Below are 12,667 nucleotides of genomic sequence, written 5' to 3' on the forward strand. Positions count from 1 at the left end.
GGGGTCCATGCTGGGACTCTCCCGGGAGCTACTGGGAAAGCGGCACTCTCTTTCCCCTGGAGCAGGTGGGGTGCATCGCCACAAGGGGAGAGCCTGCCCCAAAACAAAGCACACGGAAAGGAAACAAAATCACAACGTTGAAAAAGATTTCGGATGACACTTTCTTAACATCTGTATGTATTCTGATGTTCTTCTGCTGATTTTTTTAGGCAAGAAATTCACTTTGAGTTACGTTTCTGTCACATACACTACAAGAGTCCTAACGAAAAGATTCGGTAGCCAGCTTACCTGCTGCTCCTGGAGGACTTCCAAGGTCAAGGATACTCATTCCTGTTTCCTACTTCACTCCCCTCCCTCAGCTACTTGTGCCCAGCACAGGCTAGGCACTCAACGGACAGCGGTAGTGAATGATTTAAATACGCTGTAAATATTTTAAGTTGAAGGCAGATTATGAGACCTGTTCGAACTGTCAAACAATCAGAAAATGACTCACCCAAAGAGAATTGTAACTCCTCCCGAGACAAACATTCCTGCTACAAACATAAATTTTGCTCCAATATACACGAGCTGTAATAAATGTCAGAGAAGAGTGGTAAATTGATGACTGCTACAAGTCCAAATTGACCCCACTGTTGGGAAATACAAGATCTTGGGGAAACAGGTACAGTCGATATAATATTTTAATAATTCAACTAAACATTTATTAAAAACTCCACACACAGCTATTTATCTGTTTGGAACCTTCTCTGATCAGAGCTGTGAATGCAAAAATTCTGCAGAACCACTTTGCCTTACTAATGTTTTTCATATGAAATTCCAACATCTCTATGGAATGACAAACATTGCTTACAAACATAGAAGGCATTAAAAGTCAAGCCACCTAGAGACTAGAACTGTCAACAGTGGCACAATCCATAAAATACAGCAGTGGTTATTTTGTATCAATGGAAATTCTTGACCAGTGAATTAGAGTAACTCCCTACACAATTTTTAAAAATTAAAATGTGCACATAAGCTTTAATACTTACATATTTTCCAAATATCAAAGATGCCAGTAAGTCAAACAAAGCATAACATCCAAAGATCATACCAATAGCTGTATTGCTGGCTCCCTTCTTTTCAGCCTTTACAGAAATAGAAAAGGAAACAAAGTTTGAAAGAAAAATTAGCAGAGATATGGGGTAATGGAATGATTAGATCAGGGCATCATCTCTTTGTAACCTTTATCTGTGTGGCAATTTCAAAGGTTATTATTTTAAAACAAATGAGGTAGAGAAGGAAGGGGAAATACCATAAAAACTGGTCTGTGATGTGAAAATAACTCACCCACCACACCTGATTGCTGGCAAAACTCAAAAGTGGAGAGTGTGTGGGTTGAATTGTGTCCCCCAAAAGACAGGCTGAGGTCCGAGCTGCTAGCCCCTCAGAATGTAACCTCATTTGGAAATAAGGTCTTTGTGGGTGTGGTGTAATCAAGTGAAGACGAGGTCATACTGGATTGGGGGGGGCTAAACCCAATAAAAGTGGTGTCCTTATATGAAGAGGACGAAAGGCCATGGGAAGACAGAGGCAGAGACTGAAGGGCTGTGGCTGCCAGCCAACAGACGCCAAAGGTTGCCAGCAACTACCAGAAACCAGAAAAGGCAAGGAAGGATTCTTCTCTCCAGGTTTCAGAGGGAGAACAGCCCCACCAACATCTTGATTTTGGACTTCTGGCCTCCAAAACTGTAAGGCAATAGATTTCTGTTTTTTAAAACCACCATATTTGCAGTTCTTTGTTATTGTGACAGTCAAGAGCTCAAGAAGAGGTTCTGTGAGTTGACACATGAATCAAGGCCCGCTGACTCTGGTCTGGTGCTTCTGACATAACACCAACCACCTGACAGTCTGGAGAAAACAGAGCTTTCTTTCCTGATCTCAAGAACACAGATCAAAGATGTTGTTCTCTTAAAACACCTCAGGGAACTTAGCAACTATCAAATTTAACCATTTATGCTGAAAGCCCATTCTATCAAGGAGATCCTTCATTTACTAGAAGTTACATAAAATATTAATATACTAAGTATACTAAATATACCTCTTATGAACTTCAAGCAACTCTCAGTTGTGATGTACAATTGGATTCATACACATAAATGGAGAGAAGGTTGAAAAAATTTTAAACCCTAGAAACATGGCGTATCCTTCTATAAGGCTTTAGTTATAGCAATTTAAGGAGTTGGAATATGTGTTTAATTTCTTTAAAAACTGGCAACTTAGCATCCTATGAAGTGCCAAGTCAGACCTGCAAACTCGTCATCCTCTCAGTCAACCATCCTTCACTGAACATCTTCCCTAAGTCAGGCGTATGCCAGGGAGTCAGATCTCTCACAAACAAGAATTTTACAGAAACACACACACAAATACACACTCTTTAAAATAAATTCTCTTCAACAGCACTCAATACATCTCTTTGCCGTTCCTCTCTAACTAGATATTCAAGATAAAATTTTTATCCATTGCTTCCCATATTAAGATATAATCTTCATTCAATCCTTGCATTTTTCAAATTTATTCTTTTTATGTCGGATTATGTCTTTTTAAATAAACCTGACATTTCTCCTAGCATAATATCACAGGAAATCAGATAGCTGGATTCCTTTGTTCTAAGTTAAATTTTAGCAAGCTCCTCCCCATCCCTGCCCCCCGCCTCCCTTACTTTAGGGAGAGGCCTAGATATCTGCTCCCTAATTCCCTGGTTGGTGGGCAGGGGTGAGGGTCGAAAGGATGGGTCCACTGCACTGCAGTGATTGCTTAGGCAGGATTTAAACCATAATTTTATATTATAGGATTCAGAATAGCCACTCCCCTTCCAAGAACTTATAACCATGAGTCAATGGTAATTATGGAGACAAGAGGGAGCTCACTATAAAAAGATGTTCTTAGTGGCATCTTAACAGGTTATGCTAGATGCACACGGCAATGTGAAGTCTTCACTGTAGCACACAATGTCAAGTCTATATTGTACCTCCAAGGGAGGCAGTATACAAGGAGTCAGTTGAGATGCAGGAAGAACATTTACTGGTGAAGTTACATTAGCCATGTTCTTTGCTAAATAAATCTGACAGTTATTTAACTCTAGTGTGGGGCCAAAAATATACAATGGGTATAGCAACTAATATTTACTGAAACTTCATTATAATACAGAATCTCTGTTAAGTGCTAGCTTACATGGTACAATTTAAAAAGGGATATACTTTTTGCTGTCCTTCTCTTATTGATGAGAATATGGATTTGGAAAGGTTATATGTCACTGCAGTCAAAGCAGCTTCCATCTTTTGCCTGTTTCCAAATTCACTGCAGAAACGTAGACACAATGTTCTAGAACCATGGGTCATGGCTGCAGCTGAGTGCTAACTTTGGAATATGGGTCCTATTACCCATTAATAAAGCAGGAATACAACATCTGGTTCACATATTGTTGGAGAGCAAATCATGTCCCCCACAAAGGCATGTTCAGGTCCCAATCGCTGGTCCTGTGGGTATGAACCCATTTGTAAATAAGACTCTTGAAGATGTGATTAGTTAAGGTTAGGTCCAAACTGCACAAGGGTGGGCCTTAATTCAATATGGCTGAAGCCTTTATATGCAAAGGAAATTGGACACAGAGGGAAGAGTCACTAGGGGCAGCCAGAAGCTGGAAGTCAGTGGAACATGGAAGAGAAAGGAAAAGACATTGCCTTATGCATTATCATATGACAGAAGAGCCAAGGAACCCCAAGGACTGAGAGCAGCCAGCCCTAGAATGCCACAGTCTTTGGGGAGAAAGCATCACTTTGCTGATGCCTCAATTTTGGACTTCTATCCTCAAAACCACGAGCCCATAAATTCCTACTGTTTAAGTAAACCCATTATATGGGATTTGTTTTAGCAGCTAGGAAACTAAAACTACATAGTACTCTGACAGAGGAGGAAGGTGACCGGACAAAGAGTGAGTAGAAGTGGGAATCCCACAGCCGAAATGAAGAAGGGCCTTAGTTTTCCTTTTCCCAAAAGATGACTCGAACATGTAGGAGGAAGGCGACATTTTATCAGGGCAATTGTCAGTATAAGACTTTAATAAAAATAAAAAGGAAGAGCCCACTCTTCAAACCATAGCTTTTGAAGATAGAACACCTTCTCCTGTGTCCACCTTCTTTCATTTCAATCTTCCCTCTTATAAGCAACAAAAATTAAGTAGTAAATTTTTAAAACACACATATAACTAAGACTGCTTTTCCTTTTCCCCTAATATTAGGAAACTAACATCAGCTGATCTTGCTGAATTCCAGCCAAGCCAGGAAATGCCTTCCTAACTGGTTGGTTGGGTCCCTACATCTCTGTCTCATTTCCATGGGCTTGCATATGTTATAAATGTGGTCAGGCTACTCTGTCTTGCTCAAACACCTGTAATGACATCTCATCACTTAAATCCTTAGCAGGCCATGGGAGTGCCTGTGAGTTCCAGCTCCAACCTGTCCCCTTAGATACTCTGCTTCCCATAGATCTTACCCCACCTTAGAATCCAGCCACACCAAGCTCTCTGTTGTTCCCAAGAACCTACTATTTATTTTACTAATTCTATATCTAGGGAGCCTTTTTCTCTACCCTGGCAACCACCATTTCTCAAGATCCAGCCAAAATTTATGCTGTGAAGTCCATTTCCACACTCTCCAAGGCAGAATTAACCATTCGTTTCTCTTGAGTCTCTCAACATCTTGAACATATATTCTTTCCTTAGAGGATGTCCAAAGTGTAACTTTTTTTTTTCCATATTTTTTCTCTCCTAAAAGGCAGAGAAGACAGGACCATTTCCCTCACCTTTTCTTTTCTGCCCTAACACATCCAATGCCTTTCACACTCTAGTGAGACTCACAAAACTTCTTCCAAATGGCTCTGAAGTGGACACATGCCTTAAATTCTCAGTCTGTTTCTTGATGTGCAACATGAGGAGATTAGCCCTACTGTGCCCTCCTGGGAGTGCTGTGGGAATCAAAGGAGATTAATGTGTGGGAAAGAGAACTGAAATCTAGAGAGCACAGTGCAGGTAAGAGAGCAATTGCTCCAGATCTAATACCACGTAAAAAGGGAACTAGGCAACATTAATCAGAATTTCTCCTCTGGGTAAACATGGCCACTAGATTGCATAAGAAATTCAGGACAGAGAAGGCAATGTAGTAGACCACATATTCCTAAATCCAATCAGAATTTTAAGAAAACTGTCTTAATATAGACCTTTTTAAAATTTATTATTTATTACAGAATTTGTCCTATTGTCTCTGGCTTATTTCATTCAACATGTTTATGTTCTCATTTACTTTAAGATATTACTTAATTTTCATTGTGTTTTCTTCTTTGACCTCTTGGCTGTATAAGATTGTGTTGTTTAATTTCTACATCTTTGTGAATTTTCCAGCTCTCCCTCTGTTACTGATATTTAAGCTTTATTCCAGTGTGGGCAGAGCAGAGGATATACATTATATGATTTTGATGTTTTCAAACTTATTGGGATTTGCTTTGTGACCTAACATATGGTCTATCCTAGTGAATGAACCACAGGTACTAGAGAAGAATGTGTATTCCACTGCTATGGGGTGAAATGCTTTTTATATGTTGTTAAGGCAGTTTAAATTATTGATCCAGTCTTCAATTTCCTTATTGATCTTCTGTCTAGAGGTTCTACCCTATTGAAAGTAGTACACTGAAACCGCCTACTATTAATGTAATGCCCATGTAAAGTACTATTAACACAGCGTTCACTTCATCCTTCAAATCTGTTAATATTAGCTTCATATATTTTGGGGCTCTGTCACTAGGTGCATATATTAATAATTATTTTGTGTATTTGCTTTTGTTGACTTGACTATTTTATCAGTATACAGTGATTTTCTTTGTCTCTCTTAACAGTGTTTTATTTAAAGTCTATTTCATCTGATATTAGTATAGCTATCCCAGTCTCTGATGATTACTATTTGCATGGTATATCTTCTCCCATCCTTTCACTTTCAACCTGCTGGTGTGTCTGAATTTAAGGTGAGTCTCTTGTAAACAGCGTATAGTTAGATTATGCTTTTTTATCCATTCTGACAATTTTTGCCTTTTGATGCTCAATCTGTTTACATTTCAAGTCACAACTGATAATTCAGGACTTTCTCTGCCATTTTGCTACTTGGGCGTGGTACTTCTTATAGTACTTCTGTCTCTTAATTCTTTGGTTAATGCCTACTTTATAGTTTGATTTTTTCACACAGTACCATTCTGAGTCTCTTCTCATTCCCTTCTGTACATCTTTTTCAGATGTTTTCTTTGCTGTTACCATGGGGATTAATTTGAATACCCTGAATCTATAACAATCATGTTTTCTTTGATATAACTCAGCTTCAATAGCATGCACATATGCTACTCCTACATCCCCATCCCTTCACTTTTTTGTCATACTTGCTACAAAATATCTCTTCATATATTGTATGTAAAGTACCACAGATTTCATAATTTTTATGCGTGTGCATTTTAGAACCTCTAAGAAGTAAAAAGGGGAATTATATACCAAGCAACGCAATTCAAAAGTTCCAACATTTATAATTACGCATATGGCTACCATTTCTGGAGATCATTATTTCTTTATGCTGTGTTGATCCACTGTCCAGTGTCCTTTCCTTTCATTCTGAAGAACTGGAATGCTTGTGCACTGCTGGTAAGGCAGGTCCAATGCTGACAAACTCCCTCAGCTTCTGTTTATCTATGAACGTCTTGATCGATTCCTCATTTATATCTCTCTAGCTATAAAAATCTTGGTTGGCAATTATTTTCTGCCAGCATTTGAAATATTTTGTCCCACTGTCTCCTTGTCTCCATGTTTTCTGATGAGAAATTAGCACTCAGTCTTATTGGGGATTCTCTTGTACATAACATGTTGCTTTTCTCTTGCAGGTTTCAGACTCTTTCCTTGGTATTCAACAGCCTGACAACTATGTTTCTGGACATGGTTCTCTTTGAGTCTATCCTACTTGGGCTTTGTCGTACTTTTTGAATGTGCATATTCACATCTTTCATAAAATTTAGACATTTTCTGACTTTATTTCTTTGAACAGTCTTTCTACTCCTTTCTTTTCCTTTTGGGACTCCTGCAATGTATATATTGGTATGCTTGATGATGTCACACAGGTCTTTTAGGCTCTCTTCACTTATTTTCTTTTTTGTTTTTCTTTCTGCTTCTAAGCCTGAATAATTTCAAATAGTCTTTTTCTTGAGTTCACTTTTTTGTTCTCCTGCCAGCTCAAAGATGCTATCAAAACTCTAGGGGCGGGCAGGCCACGGTGGCTCAGCAGGCAAGAATGCTTGCCTGCCAATGCCAGAGGACCCGGGTTCGATTGCCGGTGCCTGCCCATGTTAAAAAAAAAAAAAAACTCTAGGGGGCAGCCCACGGTGGCTCAGCAGGCAGAGTTCTCGCCTACCATGCCAGAGACCCGCGTTTGATTCCCGGTACCTGTCCATGCAAAAAACAACTCTAGCAAATGTTTCATTTTAGTTATTTTGGTCTTCAATTCCAGTATTTCTGTTTGGCTCCTTTTTACAAATTTCTATCTCTTTATTGAAATTCTCTATCATTCACTCATTGTTTTACTGACATCCGTTAGTTCTTTCTCCATATTTTCTTTTATCCCCTTGAACATACTAAGGAGCATTTTTTTTGTCTTTGTCTAGACCATTGAAAGTCTGGTCTTCTTTATTGATGGTTTCTGGATTTTTATTTTGTTCCTTTGACCATCATTTCCTGTTTCTTTGTTTATCTTGTAATCTTTATTGCGCACTATACGTTTTAATATTTTAAAGTGTTAACTCTGATCTGTGTGTTCCTTAAGTCTGTATCCAGGTATTGATATAACACAGATATCCCTGAGTGCCTGTAGCTAACAAAACAAGGTAAAAATAAAACACCTTTCAGTCTGCATAAATTGGCTCTGCCTTGGCTGGTGTACTCCTTCAGAATTTTGCCCTCTGATCAAGAAGATCAGCCCAAGGAGAAAGTGTAGTCCAGGGTTCTCTCTCTTCTATGAACCTGTCTCTTGTCCTGGGCTTGTGCTAGTTTTGGCCTTAGGAATTGCCCCTACTTCCTATAAAATTTCCCCTTTTCTGAATGCTCTATTGTGTTTCTCAAAGCAAGTAACTGTTTTCCCCAGGCTGCATTAACTAATTATTTCTTACACTGCTTTAGCTGTCTGCAAGATGCTTCTGTCTACAGGCCAAGTTCTCCAACAGAAAGCCAGAGAAAAGGAATTCTCTGGTTCAGACTTTCAGAGTGATGCTGGTTTGAAAGGACATATGTCCCCTAGAAAAGCCATGTTTTAATTAAAATCCCATTTCGTAAAGGCAGAATAATCCCTATTCAATACTGTATGTTTGAAACTGTTATCAGATCATCTCCCTAGAGATGTGATTTAGTCAAAGTGGTTGTTAAGCTGGATTAGGTGATGACATGTCTCCACCCATTTGGGCAGGTCTTGATAAATTTCTGAAGTCCTATAAAAGAGGAAATACTTTGGAGAATGAAGGAGAGCTCTGAAAGAGCAGAGAACGACATAGCCATGATAAACAGAGTCTACCAGTCAGTGAATTTTGGAGATTAAGAAGGAAAATGCCTCCCGGGGAGCTTCATGAAACAGGAAGCCAGGAGAGAAAGCTAGTAGATGCCCCTGTGTTCGCCATGTGCCCCTCCAGCCAAGAGAGAAGGAAGCCCTGACTATGTTCGCCATGCGCCTTCTCATTTGAGAGAGAAACTCTGAACATCATCGGCCTTCTTGAACCAAGGTATCTTTCTGTGGATGCCTTTGATTGGACATTTCTATAGACTTGTTTTAATTGGGACACTTTCTCAGCCTTAGAACTGTATGGTATATTGTATTCCAGCAGCTAGCAAACTAAAACAGATTTACATGTGGTAGTTAGGTTCAGGTGTCAACATGGATAGGTGAAGGTGCCTAGCTCTGTTGCTGCGGTACGTGAACCTCATCTGTTGCTGATTACATCTGCAGTCGGCTAGGAGGCAAGCCGGCTGTAATGAATGACGTTTGATTTAATTGGCTGGGGCTTAAATGAGAGAGCTCAACATAGCACAGCCCAAGCATCTCAGCATACCTCATCTCAGCACTTGCAGCTCAGCCCAGGCCTTTGGAGATGCAGAAAAAAATCACCCCAGGGAAAGTTGCTGGAACCCAGAGGCCTGGAGAGAAGGCCAGCAGAGATCGCCCTATGTCTTCCCACGTAAGTAAGAACCTCAGTTGAAAGTTAGCTGCCTTTTCTCTGAAGAACTATACGTTAACTAAATAAATCCCCTTTTATTGAAAGCCAGTCCATCTCTGGTGTGTTGCATTCTGGCAGCTAGCAAACTAGAACAGACTGTCACCCAGTTGACTGGTAATGATATACAGGAGCCCCAGTATGTGCACAGGGGTTATTCTGCTCCCTCCAGAACACAGCCAGTGACTGACAATGGATCACAGGCCAGCTCCACACTGTACAGGGGAAGGTGTGGGAGAGGGGTCAGTATGGGTGTCAGAAGTTTTCCTATAAAATTTTTTTTTGGGGGGTGCATGGTCTGGGAATCAAACTTGGTCCCCCGCATGGAAGGCAAGCATTCTACCACTGAACCACCATGCACCCCTTCTATCATTTTTAAAACATTTCTAAATCAAGAAAACTTGATTTAGTTCCTACAACCCTTTAATTATTTTCCAGAGTTTTGAAGGAAATGGCACTGCCAATTTACATTAGTTCTTAAAAGATTTCGTGGTGCAACAGCACCTTGCAGTGTCCTATGCCACCATCATGGTTGACTGGATGTCTATAATAGACTTGTTGCAGTACCACTTTAAATCTCAGATATTCAGTGCACCCTCTTTTGTTTCAATTACAGAAACCAGGTAAAGATTAATCAAGTTATATGGTACGCGAAGTAACCTTTAGAAGGTCAATTATCTAGATCATTTACCTTCAAAGAGCATGTTCTCTCTGCTTTTTTGTGTGGGGTTTTCTTCTCTTTCTGGTATAAAGTATTTGGTAAGAAATATTTTGTTGGCTAATGTTCTACATATCACCTTTACTGTATTTACATTTTTATATATTACCTACTATAAAATGAAATCATTCAGGGTTTTTAAAAAGTTGGAGTCTTTAGGAATATAAAATGTTCTTACCTCCTTGGGGAAAAAGGGTCCAAGGATAGAATAACACATCATGGAACCCAAGTTAATGGAAGCTGCTGATATCAGTACAAAAAGTTGTTCTCTGGAAAGCCGCCTGGGAGCATCTCTTGATGTTTCTGGAAAGCCGTCACCTTGAATGTAAATGTTTACAATTACAGACATGTAATACATACAACTGATCAAAGCATACAGGGTCATTTCTGTACACAGACTATGCACACTGAGGATAACATTTGCTGAGCTAACAGCTATTTTAAAATAGCACATTTGATCAAAGATAACACAAACCTGCAATTTTGAAAGCATTGTTTTCCTTTACATACAATTCACTATTAGAATTTTAATACAGGACATATCAAATCACTTGATCTCTTTTGACTTCAACCTAAGGCCAATTTCTTCTGATTTTAATAAGTCTCTTCAAGAATTGAGGGAGCTGAGTGATCAACAAAGGAAGTTTGTTCTCTAATGTATAGTGTCCCTTAGTTTCTCAAGTTACTAGCTTCGTTTGCTGCATGGACTCAAAATTATCTCACCATGTAATGTTAGCTGCTTATTACACATTTCAGAACAGTATCTGAATTAAGTGAAATGTAAGTAGGAAAAACAAGCTAAATCATTCAACTGATGAATTAATACTTACTATGGTATGCTCTTGGATGGATAAGCCCCACAAATCCATAAATTAATACATTTTTTACACCAACTACTGACCTTTTGCATCGTTTCATTTAACATTTATTCCCTGGACTAAAATTTCTCATAAGACACCTACATTATCAAGTATCTAGCAAATCCATTAGCCATTTGAAAATAAATGGTTTTGAAAAACAACACTTAAGAAAAGAACATCTGATCTGCTCAGTTTTTCGGAGGTTGCCATTGCAACTCAGAAAAACGAAATCTGGCACACTTGTAAATTTTGTAAATCTTTGGAGTGGATGAGGAAGGGAAAACGAGCGAACCTTTAAAAGAGCTGGCAACAAGAAAAGGAACTGAAACGGAACGTTTTGGGTTTTTCTAATGGCATTCTACTGGAACCCGTTCCTAAGCGCTGGACTGAAAAAAAGAGCCACAGGAAGAACGTCATGAGAGCCGGTGCCCAGTCCCTGAACTTGAGACACTCCCAGACGGTAAAGAAATGCTGACTCGACTCCCAAGACGAGGTCCAGCCTTTTGGTATCGCGCGAAAGCAAACCGAGCTAAACCAACTGAGCCTTTGCGAGCGAGACAGGACCAAAGGTCCAGATCACCTCCAGCGGGGCGCGAGCCCTCGGGATCCCCACGAGCGTCCATGAGCCGGGCGCAGACTCCGGGCGCGGACTCCGGACGCCGTTCCGCCCCCAGCTCGCGCCTCGGACTCGACTTCGGGCGGGAGGACGCGCGGCCAAGCGGGGCGCCGCGGCTCAGCCCGGCTCAGGCATCCGGGATCCCCCGCCGGCGGCCGGCGGCGCAGGGCCAACGCTGCCCAAGGGTAGTCAGGCGCGCCTGGGAAGACGGGGGCGGGGCGGGGCGGGGCCGGAGGCGGGGCTGGGAACGTGGCGGGGGCATGGAAGGGGCGTGGCAGAGCCAGGATCGGCGTGGGGGGTGTGGCAGGGTCGGAGGCAGGGCTGGGGCGGGGCGAGGCGATGGGTATGGCAGGGCCAGGGGCGGAGCCAGGAGCGTGTCGAGGGCGTGGCGGGGCCAGGGTAGGGGCGTAGTGGAGGAGCGGCAGGGTCAGAGGCAGCGTCGGGGGCGTGGTCGGACAGGAGGCGGAGACAGGGGCGTGTCGAAGGTGTGGGGGCGTGGCAGGACAGGGGCGGGGCGGGGCGGTGGGAACGGCAGGGCCAGGGGCGGAGCCAGGTGCGTGTCGAGGGCGTGGTGGGGAAGTGCAGGGTGGAGGCGAGACGTGGAGCCGGGAGCCTGGCAGAGAGGGTGGCGGGCCACCGCAAGGCCGGGGGCGTGGCGGGACCCAGGATGGTTTTTTTTTAAGTCTCAGGCTCTCGTCCTAACCGACCATAGTGGCTGTACTTTTTTATCCCACATGAGAAAAATAAAAGGCGAGTTCATATTCAGTGTACTTGACAGTCCTAAACCTTTAAAGGAATATCAATTATTCCGACTGAAAGGAAGAAAAGAAGCGCCTGCAGACGCAGAAAAGGTAAGAGTACCTATACTGAAAGACACGAAGACTAATTAGAAAATTAGGCTTATATGGAATATTTTGAAAAGGGCATTATTTTTTCACAGCGTGTAACCACTGAAGCCATACATCAATGAGCCGATGGTGAATAACTAATATGAAAGCATCCGGCACAGATAAATTTTTGCAAGAATTGTGAATGCTGGGGAAGCCTGGTGTCTAAGAGCACGACTTCTGGAGGCACTTGCCTGGGTTTCAATCTGGGCACTTAGTAGCTGCGTGATTCTTCAGTGTCCGCATCCGTACACTCAGGCTTATAGCACTA

General features: G+C 41.6%; 1 protein-coding gene across 4 annotated transcripts in view; it reads right to left on the bottom strand.

The window, feature by feature from the left end:
• Positions 1–11,659, bottom strand: part of SLC18B1 (solute carrier family 18 member B1) — a 31,377-nt gene extending 19,718 nt beyond the window's left edge. The window contains exons 1-4 of one of the 4 annotated variants that reach the window (XM_077144028.1): positions 11,474–11,659; positions 10,212–10,351; positions 1,029–1,124; positions 494–567 (exon numbers count right to left, since the gene is read on the bottom strand). In XM_077144028.1, coding sequence (XP_077000143.1) covers positions 494–567; positions 1,029–1,124; positions 10,212–10,351; positions 11,474–11,516 — 353 coding nt within the window. In that variant the 5' untranslated portion in view covers positions 11,517–11,659. Of the gene's footprint in view, positions 1–493; positions 568–1,028; positions 1,125–10,211; positions 10,352–11,185 lie in introns of all 4 variants that reach the window. The other 3 variants (XM_077144026.1, XM_077144029.1, XM_077144027.1) reach the window with 3 other exon arrangements.
• Positions 11,660–12,667: the final 1,008 nt, after the last annotated feature.

Source organism: Tamandua tetradactyla, chromosome 25, assembly GCF_023851605.1.
Source record: "Tamandua tetradactyla isolate mTamTet1 chromosome 25, mTamTet1.pri, whole genome shotgun sequence".
Taxonomy (NCBI): Eukaryota; Metazoa; Chordata; class Mammalia; order Pilosa; family Myrmecophagidae; genus Tamandua; species Tamandua tetradactyla.